This window comes from Cetorhinus maximus, chromosome 2, assembly GCF_964194155.1.
Source record: "Cetorhinus maximus chromosome 2, sCetMax3.hap1.1, whole genome shotgun sequence".
NCBI classification, from domain to species: Eukaryota; Metazoa; Chordata; class Chondrichthyes; order Lamniformes; family Cetorhinidae; genus Cetorhinus; species Cetorhinus maximus.
The window spans coordinates 183,984,935-184,006,527 of record NC_135880.1 but is presented as its reverse complement, the minus strand read 5'-3'; the positions used below and the strand labels follow the sequence as shown (position 1 = coordinate 184,006,527).

Sequence of the window (21,593 nt, the reverse complement as noted above, 5' to 3'; positions counted from 1 at the left end):
TGAAATGAGAATGATATACTCAGGAGGAGAAGAAAAGGAAAGAGGAGTGGCCTTAGTGCTAGAAAAGGAAGATGCTGACTGTGCGAATGAAGTGAAATACAATTGAGATAGGCTGATGCTAATGAAACTAAATCAGTGGATATTACAATCATCAGGTATATACGTCCACAAGCAAACATCCGGAGGATGTTGATGAAATACATGATAGAATAGAAAATCCAATCAAACAGGAGAGTGGAAATAGCAAATGTTGGTGAGGTGGAGTGAAAAGACTATCTTCTGCATCTCATCTACTGGTGCAGAGCCTACATCATGGGCAGAAATTTCCGGGTCAGTGAGCAGGGGCGGGGCCCACTCGCCGACGCATAAAATGACTCACGCTGACATTGGGCGTGTGTCCCGATGTCACCGCGCATCATTTAGATTTTCAGTTCGGTGGGTGCACAGCCAACTCGGCTGCACGCCCGCCAAACTGTCAAAGGCCTCTTAAGGCCATTTAAAAACTAATTAAACTAATTAAGTGAGCTGCCCATCCAACTTTAAGGTTATCGGGCAGGTGAAGAGCCCAGGCAGCCTTCACATTTTTCATGGAATTTCATCCACGGGTGGGATGAGGCTTCATGAAGTGTTTAAAAATTGAATTAAAAAATTTTTCAAAATTCATTGACATGTCCCAGCTCATGTGACACTGTCACATAAGGGGACATGTCTTAAAAGTTTTTTCATCAAATTTATTCAGCTTTTTAAGGGAGATTTCTGTGCTCTTCCGTGCACATGCGCGAAGGAGCACAGGCCCCGACTCAGAGAATCCCCCCGACCCGAAACCTGCCCGCACAAGGAGTGCTCAGCACTTCTGGGCACACGTCACGCTAGGGGGGGCCTTAATTGGCCCGCCCATGTAAAATGGCGGCGCAGATCCAATCAGGGGCACCTAACAGGTCCGTGCCCACCCCTACCCGCCCCCACACAACCCCCATGACAGGGGGGAAAATTCTCCCCCATGTTCGAGATAAAAACTCAGCTGGTCTGGCAGCATCTGTGGAGAGAGAAACAGAGTCAACATTTCGAGTCCGTGTGACTCTTCATCAGAGCTAAGGAGAAATAGAAATGTGATGGATTTTATAGTGTTTAAGAGGGGGTGGAGCAGATAGAGCAACATAGAAGGTCAGGGATAGGTGGGAGCTGAGGAGAGATTTCACAAAGATGTCATGGACACAAGACAAAGGGAGCGGTGATGATAGTGTTAAAGTCTAAGGAAGGTGCTAATAGTGGCATGAAGGTCAGAAAGCAGAATGTGTTAATAGCAGAATAAGAGTCAGCGCTCTGTGAAAGCAAAATACAGAAACAAACTACAGACTGGACCTGTGGGGGAAGGGGGTTGAGAAAAAAATCAAAATGGAGGAGAGAGTTCATGGTCTGAAGTTGTTGAACTCAATGTTAAGTCCAGAAGGCTGTAAAGTGCCTCATCAGAAGATGAGGTGCTGTTCCTCCAGTTTGTGTTGAGCTTCACTGGAACAATGTAGCAGGCCAAGGACGGACATGTGGGCATGAGAGCAGGGTGGAGTGTTGAAATGGCAAGCGACAGGGAGGTCTTGGTCATGCTTGTGGACAGACCGAAGGTGTTCCGCAAAGCGGTCACCCAGTCTGCGTTTGGTCTCTCCAATGTAGAGGAAACCACATTGGGAGCAGCGAATGCAGTAGACTAAATTGAAGGAGGTGCAAATAAAGCAGTGCTTCACCTGGAAGGAGTGTTTGGACCCTTGGGCAGTGAGGAGGGAGAAGGTAAAGGGGCAGATGTTACGCCTTCTTCAATTGCATGGGAAGGTGCCGTGGGAGGGAGATGAGGAGTTGGGGGTGATGGAGGAGTGGACCAGGGTGTCCCAGAGGAAATGGTCCCTTCAAAATGCTGACAGGGGGATGAGGGGAAGATGTGTTTGGCGGTGGCATCATGCTGGAGTTGGCAGAAATGGTGAAGGAGATGTCATCTCATGTTTGGGATGCTTGCCTTTCACAGGAAGTGACAGAAGGTGAACAGCCTTCCAGTCCCTAGGTTGCAGACCTTTCTGCCTGAATAGATGTCTTTCCATGTCTCCAGATGACGACTCAGCTCAGCACTAGATTTCTGGCCCCGAGTTCCTTGTTAATTCCTTCCATTATGGTTCTGGCCTCTGCAATAGCTGGAATAGAGCAGGACAAGCCCAACCATTGTGGACACAACAAGGGACAATCTACAAACTATTAGTTATAAGCACACTCTCTGCCGAACTGAAGACAGACATTTTTGATGGGGTTTACAGAAGCAGGTGCAGTACAACCATGGATCATTGTCTGAATTACTTTAAAAGACCATTCTTGGCAGCTGCTTAAGTTACAGTTCTGCACCGTGATTTTCTAATTACCTTTACAATAATGGAGGATTGCATGGCAAGAGAAACTGTAATGTAAACTTACCTGACATCTGGGCTGATCCCAGCGTGGGTGTTTTACCCTTGGGAATAACTTTGAAGATCTTTTCCTCCAGACAAGTTGGACTTTGACTCTGTTCCATAGGCCGGAATTTTCCATTCTGGGCCTAGCTGGGGCAGGCTGGATGACACACACCCCGCCTCCATATCTGGGCGCTATCTTTAAAAGTTGCATAGACATCAGTTTCTTTGTCCTGAACCCGCTGTGGAAGGAGGAGGTGCCCCCCCCGCACCGCTCCGCCACCCCCCACCCCCGATCCCAGGGAGCTCTGGCCCCCCAGATTCAGCGTCGTTTCCCTGGACACAGTGGAGGCCAGGAGGGGCATCCTTTTCCCCCGAGGATAGAAGGAGGAGGCCAAGCCATGTGACCAGCCCTGCATGGGAGGAAGTCACCAGGATGGTCTCCACCAGCAGACTGCCCTACAGGACCGGAGACAGATGAATAACCTCATCCACTCCATCAGGGTAAGCGAACCCTTAACTGCTCACACTCACCTCACTGAATGGTAGAGGGGACATGGGCCTCCGTGGCCATGGCACTATTCATGTGGCCCATGCATTAAAGAGCTACTCAATGTGATAAGGTGATGCCTCATAGACCCACTGCACTCCATCTAGTCTACAGGTGGAGAGGCGACTGTGGGTCCTTGACCCTCCCACACAGGGAGCTCAGATACTGCCTGGGTGGGTGGGGGTTGGGGTGAGGGGGTTAAGCGTTGAGGCCACCAGCAAGCATTGCTAATGACATGTCTCTGTGAGCCTTATCCTTCTATCTGTGTGGACTCACCGCTCTGGAGGGTGCTGCCCCTGAACCCTTGTGGGCGACCTGCAGTGCATCAATCACATGGCACACAATCCAGCGGGCTCTTTGTAAGACTGGATGCATGAGAAAGATACCAGAAACCCAATTTCTCTCAACCCCATCTTCTCCCTTTGTGCAGGAAAAGGTACAACACAACAGGAGAAAGAGAGAGAGAGAAGACAGGAGTGGGTCGGTCTGAACTGAAGAACCTCACTGAGTTTGAGGAGCAGGCATCCAAGCTGGCTGGTGGGGGGAGCTGGGCTGAGTCTGTGCAGATGCAGAGTTGGTGGGCACCCTCCGTGCAGTAAGGTTCCATGCGTAATGTAGTCACATAGAAACTTAAGGGTCATGCGTTCCTCCATATTAGAGGCAGCTCACTCGCTCTCTCCTCTCTCACTTACAAATGCCAGCAGGAAGAGGGGGAGGGCAGAAGAGGAGGCCCTGTCCAGTGCTCTCTCACAGCAGTTGGTAAAGGCCGAGCTGTTTAAATCCCAGAGGGTAAACAACTGTCATAACCTATATTTTCAATTGGTATGTTTGAGAAACAGCACTGAATTCAGAAATGAAACCACCAAGCCTCAAGAGGTTTTTTATATAAATTTAAGTTAAACATTTCTTGATTTAACAAGATATTAAACACATACACATGTCTACAAATTACTGCTATAATAACTATTAAACAAATCCCCAAATGAATCACTCCAGGTAAATCTTCCCCAAGGCAACAATAACCCATAGACTTAAACAGACATCAGGCAAAGCACATTTTATCTTACAAATTCAAAATGAGGTTCCTTTCAATTTGTTTCCTTTGCAGAGACAGTTGTGGGGCTTACAGGCTGCTTAAATCTCACATGCCTCTGACCCCCTTCCCTTTGAATGGAAATTCTCATTGTATCACCAACCCCTTTGAACTCCACCTCTTCTAACAATAAAACCCCTTTCATAGTACCAATTTTATTAGTAATATAAATACATTGCTTGGTGTCTGCTAGCTCGGTGCAAGATTTCACCCCCAGTATTTGAATGCTCTATTCAACAAAATGCAAATGTACCCTTTACCTTACTGTTTAACCTCTCAAAACTACTGTACTTCAAAACACCCAGATGAGCTGGCTTTAATCCAATTCAGACACACAAACCCACACCCACAGACACAGACCCTACTACAAGTCCAATTTAGAATAATTTCCAATAACATTAATATCTCCATAACACCAGCAATACCTCCAGCCCACAGCTGGACCGAGGGGGGAAAAGTGAAGCTGTAGAGCCGTCACAGCAGCACTTTCACCCTCCAGCAGGCCAGAGGCACACACCTCAGTGGGTGCTCGATCTCATTCAGGTACTGTCTCACACTCTGGTGGTCACCGCATGGACACGTGTTGTGGCAGGAGGACGCAGGGTCAGTCAAGCTCACTGGCACTCAGAGGACTGCTGGGGAAGAGGCATCTGCAACATCGAGTCGGATGATGAGCCTCTGGGATCAACCCTGCACCAGATGCTGGAAATGTTACAAGAGGCGAGGAAACATCAGGCAGAGGTGACAGAGGCCCCTCAACAGAGTGGCACATGAGGTGAGAAGTCTGTCTGCCTGCCCTCTGATGAAGTGGTTCCAACCTGTGCATGCATGGAGGTCCCCATGGGGAGGATGGCAAACGCCATAGGCAAACTCATCAGGCAGAACACCCAGTTTCTGCCAAAGATGCATGCAGACCTGCACTCCACCGCTGTAACCTTGGGTGAGATCTTTTTGTGGCTATGCAAGAGGGATGGGTCATATTGACCTCTCTCCATGTGTCCCTTCTCCTCAGGGAATCAGGCAAGGGCCCTTGGGCACCCAAAAGGAGGAGGAGTGGCTGTTGGTCATCCCTGGGACCTGCACTCAGAACTCTCTGAGGGCGTCCTGCCCTTCGGAACCCTGCTTGCCTGTGACCTCTTCACCTTTGTTCTCTGTGACTGCAGAGGGAGCAGCTGCCCCACAGCAGGCTGCCACCCCACCCCCCACCCCCCCACCCTCCCCCACTGCTGCAGATGTCAGGGCAGCACCGAGAAGAGGTGGTGGGGAATGAAAGATTAAGAAGTTTTGATTTCACAAGTGGTTGCCCGGGTGCACTATGATTGTTAAACTTATCACACGTTTATAAATACAGCTCACTTGCACTTTAATGAGATCTGATGTGGTTTAATTGCAATTCGTATTCATTAAGCCTGTGCCCCCCACCCCCATCCCACCATCTTCAGGGGGACACCCCAGGCTGGGTCTCTGTCCCCCGGAATCAGGCATGTGCAGGGAGGCAAAGGATCTTTGCCAGGGCCCTTGTGAGCCGTGCGTAAGAAGCCTCCCTCACACCCTGAGCCTTTGGCCTTCACACTCTCATCTGTCCCGATGCCCTAACAGTGTAAATACTCCAGGCTGGGAATCCCCTTCAGTTGTCCTTGAGCTGCTGCTCCGCTCACCCCCCAATGACCCAACTCCCATGCAGCATCTCGAGATCTCCAGCCCAAGACTCTGGATAGCTGAGAGCGGCCATGGTGTGTGAAACTTTTCAGGTCAAAGTTCAACATCTTCCAAACTCCCCCTGCGACCCACACCCTCACCCCCCTAACTATTGACCCTCCTGATGTGACCATTGACCTCCTCACAGTGACCCTACAACCCTCCCCAATCACCTTCTGTCCTGTGCAGGTAAATGTTCACATCCCCTCCCTTACCAAGGAGCCCACCCCTGTGGCAATAGACATGCCCCCCCACCCCTCATTCTGCAGGCCCCCAGAATCCGGTTTTACTTCCATGTCCCCTCCAACAACCCTCAGTGTTCCTTCACGTGTCATCGCCGAGCCCTCACCCTCTCAACGTAATGGCTCCCATTGCCCCCTTTAACCGTCACCATCTCTTCTTATCAACAATTCCCTCAGTATGCCCTTCAGTTACCACCAGGGAACCCTCCCTCTGAACCCCTTTCCCCTCTTGGTCCCCCCTTGTCCATTCACACCTGCACACCACCCAGCACCCACCACAGTCCTTCTCAGCCTCCCACTCCATAAACCACCCCACCCATTTCATGACCCCCCCCAAGCATCTCTTGCCCATATCAGCCCCAAACACCCACGCACCCCCACAGGCCTCCACACCCACCCCACCTCTTCATTCCCCTCCTCCCAGTCTAATTGCTCCCCAGCACAGACCACTGCCACCCAACAGTGCCTCACACAGCCAACCACCTGCAGCTGGAAGATCCACATCCTGGGATCTCCTGCAGTGTGAGGATCCATGTCCTGGGATCTCCTGCAGTGTGAGGATCCACATCCTGGTATCTCCTGCAGTGTGAGGATCCACATCCTGGGATCTCCTGCAGTGTGAGGATCCGCATCCTGGGATCTCCTGCAATGTGAGGATCCACATCCTGGGATCTCCTGCAGTGTGAGGATCCACATCCTGGGATCTCCTGCAGTGTGAGGATCCACATCCTGGGATCTCCTACAGTGTAAGGATCCGCATCCTGGGATCTCCTGCAGTGTGAGGATCCACGTCCTGGGATCTCCTGCAGTGTGAGGATCCACATCCTGGGATCTCCTACAGTGTAAGGATCCGCATCCTGGGATCTCCTGCAGTGTGAGGATCCATGTCCTGGGATCTCCTGCAGTGTGAGGATCCACATCCTGGGATCTCCTGCAGTGTGAGGATCCACATCCTGGGATCTCCTGCAGTGTGAGGATCCACGTCCTGGGATCTCCTGCAGTGTGAGGATCCATGTCCTGGGATCTCCTGCAGTGTGAGGATCCGCATCCTGGGATCTCCTGCAGTGTGAGGATCCACATCCTGGGATCTCCTGCAGTGTGAGGGTCCACATCCTGGGATCTCCTGCAGTGTGAGGATCCGCATCCTGGGATCTCCTGCAGTGTGAGGATCCGCATCCTGGGATCTCCTGCAGTGTGAGGATCTGCATCCTGGGATCTCCTGCAGTGTGCGGATCCACATCCTGGGATCTCCTGCAGTGTGAGGATCACATCCTGGGATCTCCTGCAGTGTGAGGATCTGCGTCCTGGGATCTCCTGCACTGTGAGGAACCACATCCTGGGATCTCCTGCAGTGTGAGGGTCCACGTCCTGGGATCTCCTGCAGTGTGAGGATCCACATCCTGGGATCTCCTGCAGTGTGAGGATCCGCATCCTGGGATCTCCTGCAGTGTGAGGATCTACATCCTGGGATCTCCTGCAGTGTGAGGATCCACGTCCTGGGATCTCCTGCAGTGTGAGGATCCACATCCTGGGATCTCCTGCAGTGTGAGGATCCACATCCTGGGATCTCCTGCAGTGTGAGGATCCACGTCCTGGGATCTCCTGCAGTGTGAGGATCCACATCCTGGGATCTCCTGCAGTGTGAGGATCCACATCCTGGTATCTCCTGCAGTGTGAGGATCCACATCCTGGGATCTCCTGCAGTGTGGTGATCCATGTGGTAGGTGCTCCACCCACTCACTGTCCCAGGGTCATTTTGCGCTAGAGTGGGTCAGGCGCATACCCGGCCACTCAGCGAAAATTCCTGCCCCTAGATTCTGGAAAGATCCCATCAGATTGGAAAATAGCAAATGTAACTCCTCTATTCAAGAAAGGAAGGAGACAGAAAGCAGAAATCTACCTCATGATAAGCCAAAACACTGTAGAAATTACCAGAAGCGTTTAGTGCAAACAGTGCAGAATAATCAGAAAAATCTAACAATACCGAGTTGCAAACTAACCATTGACTTGCTGGGGGAAGGAGCTTGATAGGATTGGCAGGTCACATCTAATCTTAATTTGAGAAAGACATACAGCTATGGCTTGGTTTTTACAGTTGCAATGATGGCAAAACTGTCAGGGGTTCCATGTCCATGTATCCCAAAGGCTACACAAGACATCTTTGGGTGGGAGGGGTTTGTGGGAGAAATTGTCCAATGGTGGATTCTCTTACACACCCCCTCCACTCTCACCCGCACTCCTGTTTTCTGTTTACTCCTGTTTCACTGTAATGTGGGAATTAGCGTTACATTAGGAGCTGCAAACTCTCAGTGCCCAACATTAACAACACTGTGGGCAGTTAAACAAAATGGTTCTCAGGGTTTGTTAGCAGCATTTCATTGGTTTAATCTTTTTGGTAAGTGGAGTTGCCAATTGCTTTATTAAATGTGTTTAAAATGAATAGAAAGACTTGCAGTTAAAATTATTACCAAGGTCATTACAGGCCAGACACTATAGGAGGCAGTGGAGGCAGATTACAAATGTACTGGAATATGCTTTGGGTTAATATGTCAGCTTTTAAAAAGAAACCTTCGCTTCTTGTTGCCCAAGATTTCCTCTGCCTTTGTAGTGCCCTTTCTGCTATCTTTCAAGTTGCTAATTTTGACTTTTATACTAGTTTCTTTTTGGAGGAGTTCAAATTATTTTACTTTTTTAAGGAAGCCATTTTATTGAGAAAATCTTGATTCGCTGTCACTAAGTTTAGAGGTTGTCTGATACAGTAAAGCTGACGGGTGTTATTAAGTCTGCACTGATCCCACTTTAAATCTGAAATGCACAACTTGACCAAGAAACACCGCATCATTAATATGTTCAACATTTGTAATCTAAAATGTTAATATCCAGAGAAACAAAACATTCAAAGCAACTGCGTAAGCAATCCTATTTTCAGATGTGTTTGATGCTAAACGCGATAGAATGCATTAAAAATAATGTATCTGGAGGAAGAGAAAAGCTCCCTTAAAAAGCAGAGGTGGTGTGATTTGCTGATGAAGTGGTTACAAGACTGAACGACGGTGCTGAGAATTGCACTTACTGAAACCCACATGGGGTAAATTTACTTCTGGGAAAAAAAATCCCTCAACATTCTTGAACTTTGGATCTTTCTGGGAAAGGTCAAATAGGGCGGGTGATCAAAATTAGAGTGGTGCCTTAATTATTAATAATTAATTACTAATGGTACATTTAGTTTAAACTGGCATTTCTGTCTTCCTAGATTTAGGTGAAACTGGCAGCAGAGGTGTAATCTATACGCAGTAAAACTTTAATAGCTGGATTCACCTTTTAACACATTTGTCCATTCCACGCACTTGTCCTGACCGTCTCAACTGAAGGCAAACTCAAGATTGAGTTTCAACCAATGTTCCTTTTAAAATTTTGTTGTGTGAAAATAGATTTTCATCACTCATTGGAATTAAATCAAAGTATTGTCAATGCCTTTGAGTGGATAACCACCACCTTAAACATTCATTCCCTCCACCCCGATGCACAGTAGCAGCAGTGTATACCATCTACAAGATGCACTGCAGCAACTCACCAAGTTTTCTTTGACAATACCTTCCAAACCCATGACCTCTAACATCTAGAAGGACAAGGGCAGCAGATAGATGGGAACATCACCACCTGGAAGTTCCCCTCCAAGCCACTCACCATCCTGACTTGGAAATATATCGCCGTTCCTTCACTGTCGCTGGGTCAAAATCCTGGACCTCCCTTCCTAACAGCACTGCGGGTGTACCTACACCACATGGACTGCAGCGGTTCAAGAAGGCAGCTCACCATCACCTTCTCAAGGGCAATTAAGGATGGGCAATAAATGCTGGCCTGGCCAGTGATACACACATCCTGTCAAAGAATTTTAAAAAACTTAACGATTAAGACTATCACCTGTCACTCCAAACATTATGCGCTTGTGCTTAACACACAGCCTCGTCTGTTACATTAATGGTGAGTAATACTATCAAGCCATTGTTTAAGTTACACGTGTGTATTATGATTTGTACATTTTGTACAATGCTTGGACATGAAAGGGGTTAAAATATTAAAATGTTGATAGGGATACACGGGCAGCTGGTAGCTCTGGGAGGGTCTACACACTAAGTAAAGTTTGAGAATCTCTGGCTTATATCAGTTGTAGCTCTTTATAAAAATGTCATCCCTTTTCTCCAATTCTGCTCAAATATTAAACATTTCTTGCCAAGAACTGAAGAAAATTATCTGATTACAGATACACACTCAGCCCACATAACCGAAACTTAATCTCTGGAACATCATTTAAATAGCAAACTTCAGACAGTTCACTGAAAGATATTATTTGAAGGTTGACATAGAAAAATGTTTTGGGGTGGATTTGATGGTTTCATCAATTGAGAACAGTGACTGAGAAGACAAAGAGACCCTATTAGTCACTGAATCTCATGTTCATGTTAAATGACAAGTTTGTATCACTGCAAAGATCTCATGGCTGCTCACATGCAGGCATTTTCTCCTGATCTGGTGAAGGTGCGGGAAGGGACGTGTAGTCAGAAGCGTAAATAATGTATTGATCACATCAGTGTGGCCTTTTATTCAAATTCCCACTGCAGCTTCCTACAACAACAATAAGCAGAAATGTGGACATCAAACTATCCCAGTCCCAGAAAGGTTAGCTGAAAAACTGGATCGGTTTCCACTTAGTACAGATGGATGGACCATGAGAATTCTATTTTTAAGTGGATTCCTTAACATCTCCAGTGCTGAAAACTCACACCTGAAATACTGGGGCTGATCAAACAATTCAAAGACAAATCCTGACTTCATGTTCAATTAGTTCATTAGTTTATGGACTTCTATGACTGGTAGTTAGTCCAGTGTCAAGTCAGTAAAATTCCTGTCCATTATTTCTTCCCTGCATACTGGACAGTTCGATACCCATTGGAGGCAAAACCTGTCTTGGGCGGTGACACAAGATCACTGATAGCAAATTGACAGCTAGCCCTACATCACTCTCAATTTCGTTTTCTACTAAATTGGACAAAGGGCAAAAAGGACTGACCGCTCTCGATGAATTTAACCCCATTAAGTCAAACATAGTTTATAAACATATAATATAGGGTTACAAACAGTTTAATAAATACTCAAAACATAGAATAGAAAGAAATATGGTACCAGAAGCTGATGCATAATATTCCCAGGAAACGTCTGCTTTCTTACCTATGTTACATAATAGCGTAAAAAGGCTTACAACCCACTTTTTAATTTTTTTATGGGATGTGGGCATCGCTGGCTGGGCCAGCATTTATTGTCCATCCTGAGTTGCCCTTGAGAAGGTGGTGGTGAGCTGCCTTCTTGAGCTGCTGCAGTCCATGTGGTGTAGGTACACCCACAGTGCTGTTAGGGAGGGAGTTCCAGGATTTTGACCCAGCGACGTGAAGGAATGGTTAATATATTTCCAAGTCAGGATGGTGAGTGGCTTGGAGGGGAAGTTCCAGGTGGTCGTCCCATGTGTCTGCTGCCCTTGTCCTTCTCAATGATAAGGGTTGAAGGTTTGGAAGGTGCTGTCAAAGGAGACTTGGTGAGTTTCTGCAGTGCATTTTGTACATAGTACACACTGCTGCCACTGTGCATCAGCGGTGGAGTGAGTGAATGTTTAAGTTGATGGATGACGATTAAGTGGACTGCTTTGTCCGGATGGTGTCGACGTACTTGAGTGTTGTGGGAGCTGCACTCACCCAGACAAGTGGAGAGTATTCCATCACACTCCTGACTTGTGCCTTGTAGATGGTGGACAGGCTTTGGGGAGTCAGGAGGTGAGTTACTCACCGCAGAATTCCCTGTCTCTGACCTGCTCTTGTAGCCACATTATTTATATGGCTAATCTAGTTCAGTTTCTGGTCAATGGTAACCCCCGGGAAGGTGAAGGGCAAGTTATCAATTTGCTATGTTGCCTCATTTTACTTTATTACCACTTTGAACAAAACAGTCAACAATTGTCATGGAGACTTTTCTTCAGCAGGGAAATATTTGCAATTCTCATCCAACAATCTTGCATCAATTCATGCATCATTGCTTTTGTGTTAGGCTCTACAAGGCAGCATTTTCAATTCTACTGTCGAAATAACTCTTCCATGGTCCATGAAAAATGAAATCAAATGCAAAGAATTCAAAAAAAAAGTCTTGATTGACAACGGAATGTATGTTAAACTGATAAGAATGATAGAACTGCATTCCTAAGACAGAAATTTGCTGGAAGAAATTGTTCTGTTTTGGACTGCCAGCTAGCTCAAGCATTCCAGCAATCACTTTTCATTTAAGTTTGCAAGCAGCCTAACACTCAAACTTGCTTTCCTTGGTTGGATGAATCTGATTGATTCTCACTTAGACTACACCTTACAGGAACATTCCACCATAGACAGGGGGAGAGTGGAGAGAACAATGTCTACAGGACTGTGGTTCAGGCTGATCAAACACAAGTTGGCATTAATGGTAGCTGGGGAGAAGTTCATTAACCAGCTCATAATACTTTCAACGTGCAAGACGTACAAAAAAAATACAGACAAGACCACATTTTAATATTTACTGGAGTTTGCAGTAGCGTGTGTGTATACTATGCCCCAGTTGCTAACCTGATCGTCAGATTTGTGGTTTAAGCTGTCTCCCAGAGACTCTTCGGGATAGCTTTCCCTCCGGATTAACGTGAATTCAGGAAGAAACTCTGCTCCTTCTACCAGAACTGCAAGTGCCTGCAATCAAAATATTTAACAAAGGATTAATGTTTTATTTTGGTACTAATCAGTCTTTAACATCTCCTACTTCAAACTCCCAATTATCAATAACCTGCTCTTTGTTTTAAGATGGCACAGCTGCTTTTGTTTTTATTCGTTCTTGGGATGTGGGCTTCGCTGGCTGGGCCAACATTTATTGCCCATCCCTAGTTGCCCTTGAGAAGGTGGTGGTGAGCTGCCACCTTGAACCGCTGCAGTCCATGTGGTGTCGGGACACCCACACAGTGCTGTTAGGAAGGGAGTTCCAGGTTATTGGGGGGGAGGTATGAATGTGGAGGTGAGGCCACTATCAGATCAGCCTTGATCTTATTGAATGGTGGAGCAGGCTTGAGGGGCCGAATGGCCTACTCCTGATCCTAATTCGTATGTTCATATTTTGACCCAGCCACTACATCAGTCAAGTGGGAGTACAAATGGCACATGAAACACAAGAGAAGGTATCTTTGTATGTTTAAAAACTTGGCACATTTGCAACAGCCTCACATCAGTTTTAAATTGTTTTATGTTGCTCTTCCAATCTGGGAAGGAAGTGGACTCCTAATTTTTCCCCTGGTTTGTAAGACAGTTTCCGAATAACCGCTCTGCCAGAATTTCAGGTTACCGGAAGCTCATTTGTTTGACCACAATCATATCCACTTAATAGTGCAACAGGCCAGTAAGTACAATATCTGAGAGTCCACAGTGTTTCAGCACAAATGGAGGAGAATGAAATGTTGCTATGTCATGACATTCAACTAAAAGGAGGTGTTTTCGGGATGGTTTTGCTTTCCTCACAATCAAAGTTTCATATCAAAATTACAATTCTCTGTTAATTTAAAATCAGGATGCATACTTAGTTTATACTTTCAATTTTCTATCAGCCCATAGAAAACGACTTATATCAGCGAGTTATTATCATTTTAAATAACATACATACACACAAGCAGACTGGAATAATTGGGTACAGAGTAATTTCAGGCCCCAGCAAAAAATTAATTAAAACAGAATAAATAGGCACTCAGGCTATACCAGTTGATGGAACATTGCTCTGCCTTGGAATTAGATGGTGTACTGAAGCTTAAATACAGAAATGATATCTACACCGTTTACATATGTGGTTTGGGTTCTTATATTTCATTCAAAGATCTTCGCATAGCTTTAAATTTTTGGAAATTATTGAGGACTAAGTGGAAGAGAGTTCAAAGGACACCTACTTAGATCAATGGCTTTATCTGATAAATCAGACTCTTTCTGAAGCCTTTCTATTGTTTATTGCTGTGAATGTTTTAGATTACCCAGTTATCACATCAAACGCTTTAGCTATAAAACCACACTTTGAATCAAACTAGAGGTAGAATGTCAAATTAATTCAACATTTACTAACAATGGTCTGCATTTCTTCATAAGCAAGTAACTGAATTGAGACACAGCCAAATCTCCTTAAGAGAGGAGGCCAAAGAGCTGATTTGTAGAAATCATGGGCAGAATTTTACGCCAGCGGGATTTTACAGTCCCACCTAAATCAATGGACATTTCAATAGCTCGCCACATTATACAGCCACACCCCCACCGTGACGGGTCTGTGAAGTTCTGCCCCACATTTTATTCAAGCTCTGAGTACAGACTGTAAATAATGGTTCAATCATATTGTATATAAAACACAAAAACCAAAATTCAAGGTTCCACACTGAATGGCAATGGTTGGAGAGGGAAAGAGGAAAATCAGTGCCACTAAAGAGTAAAATGGATACAAGGGAGGTAGCAACTGCTGAAAACAGGCATTGGGTTAGGGCAGGGGGGACACTGTCAGCATTCACTGACAGGAAGTGGAGACGAAGAGTGGCAGAATTGGGTGGGGAAGCCAACAGTTAAATTACAAAGACGTGGGATAATGGCCAGTTGAATAGAAGGCGGAGAAGGTGAAGCTTACCAATATAAACTGAAGTTTCGGTGACCCCACCAACTCGCCACCCTATCACAGTCTCTCTGTGAAATGAGACAGGGTGGGGTGGGGGAGCATCATGTTTGTGATCTATGGCTGGGGTAGAATATAAATGAAGTTCCTTCACTGTCGCTGGGTCAAAATCCTGGAACTCCCTCCCTAACAGCACTGTGGGTGTGTCTACACCACATGGACTGCAGCGGTTCAAGAAGGCAGCTCACCACCACCTTCTCAAGGGCAATTAGGGATGGGCAATAAATGCTGGCCCAGCCAGTGATGCCCACATCCCATGAATGAATAAAAAAAAAGTAACCATGGGAATTGAAGCTCTGGTTTGTCTATTGAAAATGAAAACGTAACTGATTTTCTTTCCTTTCTTTAAGATTGTTGTGTTCCAGCTTCAGTGCAGTATCCCCAAGGTGGTCATATTGTATTAATGTATAAAGCAGCAATATTTGTGCAGTTTCAAGGAGTTAACTCACATAAATTGCTCTGTAACTATGACTAGTGCAAAAACATCTTATTGAAACATGTAGAATCTCATCCCCAGGTGGTCTGCCTTCAAATCTTTAACATTAGTGGAGCCAACAGGACAGCAGAGCTGTGTGTGCAGATCTCTGCTTTGCTCAAACATTGTCAAGTTTGCAGTGGTGATGTTGGTTTCACAGGTACAGATACTACCTGAGGAAAAGGGAAACATTCGGATCTGTTGCCGATGGATTATGTGTCCGTGGTATTTGGATTTCTCAGTGTATGACATATCACTTTATCATGATTACATTTGTATAAGAAATGACAAGATTTAGGTTCTACCAATTTACTGTTTGTTTGACTTCACTTTTTGCATTCCTCAATAGTTTATGGCTTAGCACCAATTTAAAAGATTAAAAACATTAAATTGTGTAAATTTATTAGGTATTTGACCCCAGGTTCTGAATTAGAATAATGTCTGTAAAACATTCCAAGTTTTTTGTTTAGTGACTTATTTTGGAATTTCAAAGTTTATTCATATTTAGTTTATTTTATTGTTACTCAGCATGGCAGAGTGTGAGGAATGTGACTGAATTACACAGTTCACTTTCATGCAAACTATGCTGGTTTGCATGTACATTGAACAACACAATCAGTCAGCTATGTCTCAGTGAATAGCTCTATCCCCTCAGAGTCAGAAGGTTGTGGATTCAAGTCCTACTCCAGAGACTCAAGTACGTAATTCCTGCTGACACTTCCAGTGCAACACAGAGGGAGTGCTGCACTGTTGGAGGTGCTGTAACTTGGATGAAATGTTAAACTGAGCTACCACTTGCCCTCGCTGGTGGATAGAAAAGATCCCACATGGCATTATTTTGAAGAAACCCAGATGGGCTCTCCCTGGTGTCCTGCCTAATATTTGTCCCGCAAAAATGGATTATCTGGTCATTATCACGTTGCTATTTGCGGGAACTTGTTGTGTGAAAATAGCTGCCATGTTTCCTGCTGTACAGCAGTGACTACTGCGGGGGATTTTATGGAGCCCACAAGAGAGAGAAATGCGGGGGAACTTAATGAAGCGGGTTGGGAAATGTTGATTTCCTGACAGCGAGTTGAGATGTTAGCAGCGGGTCTGCAGCATGTCGAGCATTACCCCGGCCTGTGGCGCATTCTTACTCAGAGTACATTTACACGTCATGAACACTCATTAACGTGAAACAGTTTTCAACAAAGTCCGACCTTCAAGATAAAGTCAATGGCGCACGAGAATCTCATGGCGCCCGATTTACAATCAGATAAAGGTAGCGTACAGCTGTCAGCTTTGCGCTGTTGTATGGAAGGTCCTTTTTTTACCATACAGCTTAAGGGAGGGGAGCAGGAGGATGGGCTCTGCATGGAGGCCTGGGGCTGGCAAGGGGGAGTCAGCAGTGAGGTGTTTGTGGAGTGGGGTTGAGACACGGAGGAGTGAAAAAGGGATCCAGGGGAGGAGAAAGTATGGGGTTGGGGGACATGGAGAAGTGAAATGGGAAGGACCTGGTGTCCTGGGTGTGGTGGGGGAGTGGGTGATGGTGGTGATGGCGACAGTCGGTCAAGGTAAGAAAATGAGGGGCCTAAAAAGTGGTGTCAGTGCTGCCCAAATGTGTGTCCATCTCAGGGTGTTGGCTGGGAGAGTCCTCACTGGGCTTTAGTTATCCTGCTGAGAGTGATCTCAGGCAATGTCCTTTACAATGTATGGAATGGAGGGCCAGCTGAGCCTGCAAGTTCAGCCCCGTCCCACAGAGTGGCGAGCACAACACTGGACACTAACATGAACTTTCAATAAAGAGTGAATGCAAAAGCACAACATTGTTTCTCCCTCAATACAGGGAATATCCCCAGCTCCCCTGTGACCATCAATGATTGCCAACCATGAGGCACGCCAGTACATTGGGCTCTCCGATTAAGCTGGTCTCAACAAATAACAGTGATGCACACATGAATAAAGTGAATCCAATGTAATGTGAAATATTTACAAGTGAAATTTAATTTTGAAAAACACCCATGTCACATTTGTGCTGTCAAGTCTTAAGTTAATGGCAATGGGGTTGGGAAGGGATGCTGTGGCCGGGATGCTGAGCCTCCCTGTTTGCTCAGGGGGCTCTTTAATAGGCTGCTCATCGATAAAGCATTGTTGGCTGACGGCTGTGAATGATTTAAATTATCCAGTTATCACAACAAACACTTTAGGCGTAAAACCACAGTTTGAATCAAACCAGAGGTCACCAATGAAAAGCTTCCCCAGCCACAGAATCGAATGTCACTGGCACTTAGGATTTTAATTATAATTGCAGGGGAAAAGGTAAAAAGAGAGAAAGTGGAAGTGGCCTTAGTTCCAGTTCTGATGTCGGGAATGGCACACTGTTGACAAAATCCCAGCATACACTTCTGTGGTCTTTCTTTCTATAATTAACACTGGCATGAACAATTATGTGCATCCAGCCACAAAATAACATCATATTAGATAGTGCCAAATGGCTACTACACTTTCTATAACTACTGTTAGGAAATAGAGACAGTTTAAGTAAGTTATGTTTCTATTTGTGGGTGCTAGGAATGAGTTTTAGCTTTAAAGAATAAGTTTGGTCTGTATTTCCATATGTGTGTGTTAAGAAATGGTCAAGTTGAGTTTTAGTTTCACTTTAAAAGTTGAAACCTGGGATTTAGTTTCATTTTTGAGGGAGACAGCAGGTCTAAAGCTGTTTGTAAACTTGCATTTCTAAAGAGTTTTATGACTCTTGGGGAGAAGTTAAAGCAAACACAAGAGTAGAAAAAACTGAATTATTGCCTAGTAACAGGGGTTCAGAGAGGCAACACACACAGAAAAAAAAGTAGAAGAAGCAATTTGAGTTCACTTGGAAGCAGTTGCCAGCAGAAGCAGGTTTCCCCAAAGAAACTAAAGAATAAAGTCCCCAAATCCAAGGGAGTGGGACAGGAGAAAGAAGACTGGAGAACACCTTCTAGTCCAAGGAATGACAGGAACCTGGAAAAGGTCCTGTTAAGTGAATGTAAGATTGAGGAGCAGAGGAAGGCTCCAAGATTCAAGCTTAAAGAGAAAAGCTACAGGAAACAGATTTAAAGTGAGAGGCCAGAGGTCTAAAGAGACGAATGAAGGTCTGTAACTCTTTACTATGGGTATATGAAGCGGTGGTGTACTGTTGATGACTGAGTCAGTGAGAGAGAGTACATGGAAGGAAGTTTGAATGCCTCTGGTGACCCGGGGGAGAGGAACGTCAGAAGGAGAGCTTGAAACCCTGGAGGTGAACCCTTGTGGAAGGCACCTGAGAGAAAGCGTCAGTTTCATTTTCCAAGGCAAGTTCTTGGAGAGTGATGATTGGAAACCCTTGTGTGAAAGATGGAGTTCAGTGAGACTGGTTGGCTCACAGTGTGACAATCGTCTGGGGGGAGTTGAGGAGAGATTCATAGCATCTGGTTCAGGTGGCATCTGTCACTTGGTTTCAGAGTGTGGTGTGTCTGAGCACAGGTCACCTATTGGTTTACATGGATTGAACTTACTGTGAACATTAGAGTATAAGATAGCTTTTCTAACTTGTGTTATCCTTACAAATCTGTATGTATTTGTAAAGGTATAGTCATGGGTGAAGGAGTATCGTAATATAGTTCATCTTTTCTTGTTAATAAATGTTTTATTCTTTTGTTAAAAGTTCATCAGATGACTTTTGCGATTCTGTTCAGCAGCTGCTCTCCACGTATCTAAACAAAAATAAAAGCTAGGATCTATCAAGCTGGGTTCCACCCTGGGATCTGGTTTGTCCAGGGATAACCTCAGCTGGGATCGTGACACTACATTCATCAATGGAGGTATTGCCCCTCCCTCCCCACTTTCCTCATAACTCTCAACCTGTCAACTTGGAAATCAGACACAGACACCCTAAAACCAGAAACAAATGAGCAAAACCAAGACATTTTATTTTACTGAATAAAATCATTAATATTCAAATAATCTAACCTTGAAAGAAAATTGAGGTGCTGTTTTGTTTCAATTTTGTTGGGTTTATTGACTTCAATAACACAGAGGACTGAAAAATAACTTCATTTTTATTCATTCGTAGAGTGTGAGTGTTGTTGACTGGGCCAGCGTTTATTGCCCATCCCTAACTGTCCCTGAGAAGGTGCTGGGGAGCTGCCTTCTTGAACTGCTGCAGCCCATGTGGTGTGGGGGAAATCTATGTACCTAAGCTAAACTAATACAAATGTTATGAAAAAGACAACGACAGCAACAAAACTGTGTTTACATAGTGCCTTTAGCAGGGAAAACTCTCACCAGGAGATAAATGGACATCGAGTCAAAGGGGAAGAAGAGGGGAGAACAGGATCAAAAAAGTGGGGCACAATTTAATGCCTTCCACTCCCCGAGATGAGTTCAGGGGGCTGTTTGATTGGCTGGGAGGGTAGGGGGTGGGGTCTCCACCACCTCCACAACTCCCCCAATCAAATACAGGATGGGAAGAGTGGAGGGTGTTAGCATCTAATAGGTTCTGTTTAATGAATGTTAAATACTCAGTACTTGAAGGTAATAAGGTGAACAGGTGCTGGTTGTTGATTTGTTAATGATACTCATTGTATATCACAGAATCTTTATAGTGCAGGAGACCATTCAGCCCATCTGCACTGGTTCTCTGAAAGAGCATTCCACCTAGTCCCAATCCCCTGCCTTATCCCTGTAACTTTGCACATTCTCTCTTTTCAGATAGCAATCCAATTCCCTTTTCAATACCTCAACCAAACCTGCCTCCACCACCCTCTCAGGAAGGTCGCTCCAGTCTCCAACCACGCTCTCGGCAAAAAAATTTTTCCTCACATCACTTCTACTCCTTTTGTTCATTATGTTGAATCTGTGTCCTTTAGTTCTTGATGTACTCTTGAGAGAGAACAGTTTCTCACTATTTACCCTATCCGTACCCCTCAGGATGTTTAATACAAGTATCAAGTCTCCTCTCAGCCTCTTCTCCAAGGAAAACAGTCCCAACCTCTCCAATCTATCCTCATAGTTACAGTTCTTTATCCCTGGAATCATTCTTGTGAATCTCCTCTGTACTCTCTCCAATTCTTCCTTCCTCCGGTATGGCACCCAGAACTGGACACAGTACCCCAGATGAGGTCTAACTAGTGTCTTATACAAGTTAACATGACCTCCTTACTCTTGTACTCAATGCCCCTATTAATAAAACCTAAGATACTATATGCTTTATTAACTGCTCTCTCAACATGCCCTGCCATCTTCAATGACTTATGTACATATACACTGAGGTCCCACTGTTCCTGCACCTCCTTCAAAGTTTCTCCCTTTATTTTATACTGTCTCTCCACATTCTTCCTGCCAAAATGAATCACCTCAAATTTCTCTGCATCGAACTTCATCTGCCACTTGTCTGCCCAATCCAGCAACATGCCTATGTCCTTTTGAAGTTCAAGACTATCCTCATCACAGTTGACAACATTTCCAATCTTCGTATCATCCGCAAATTTTGAAATCCTGCCCTGCACACCACAGTCTAGGTCATTAATATATATCAAGAAGAGCAAGGGTCCCAAAACTGATCCCTGGGGAACTCCACTACAAACCTTCCTCCAATCTGAAAAACAACCATTTATCACTACTCTCTGTTTCCTGTCACTCATCCAATTTCTTATCCAAATGCCCACTTTCCCTTTTATTCCATGAGTTAGAACTTTGCTCACAAGTCTATTGTGTGGCACTTTATCTTATGGCCTTTTGAAAATCCAAATACACCACATCAACAGCATTGCCCTGATCAAACTTCTCTGTTACCACCTCAAAAACCTCCAGCAAGTTAATTAAACATGATTTTCCTTTGATGAATCCACACTGGCTTTCCTTAATTATTCTACACTTGTCTAAGTGACTATTGATTTTGGCCCAAACTATAGCTTCCAGAAGTTTCCCTACCACTGAGGTCAAACTGATTGGTCTGTAGTTGCCGGCTTTATCCTTGCACCCCTTTTTGAACAAGGGTGTAACATTCGCAATTCTCCAGTCCTCTGGCACTTCCCCTGCGTCTAAGGAAGACTGGAAGATTATCACTAGTGCCTCTGAAATTTCCACTCTCACCTCCCTCAGTACCCTTGGATGCATCTCACCCAGTCCTGATACCTTGTCAAAGGCTTTGCTGAAATCCATATGAACTATATCAACTGCACCACCCTCATCTACACACCTGGTCACCTCCTCAAAAAATTCAATCAAATTTGTTAGGCATGACCTCCTTCTGATAAAGCCATGCTGACTATCCCTGATCAAACCTTGCCTCTCTAAGTGGATAGATTCTCTCCTTCAGAATTTTCTCCAACAGTTTCCCTACCACTGACGTGAG

The 21,593-nt window shown here is 45.2% G+C and overlaps 1 protein-coding gene across 1 annotated transcript in view; it reads right to left on the bottom strand.

Moving 5' to 3' along the window:
* Window positions 1-21,593, bottom strand: part of LOC144668435 (ADAMTS-like protein 1) — a 746,250-nt gene that overhangs the window by 607,943 nt on the left and 116,714 nt on the right. The window contains exon 2 of the mRNA XM_078530487.1: window positions 12,651-12,767. Coding sequence (XP_078386613.1) covers window positions 12,651-12,767 — 117 coding nt within the window. The remainder of the gene's footprint in view (window positions 1-12,650; window positions 12,768-21,593) is intronic.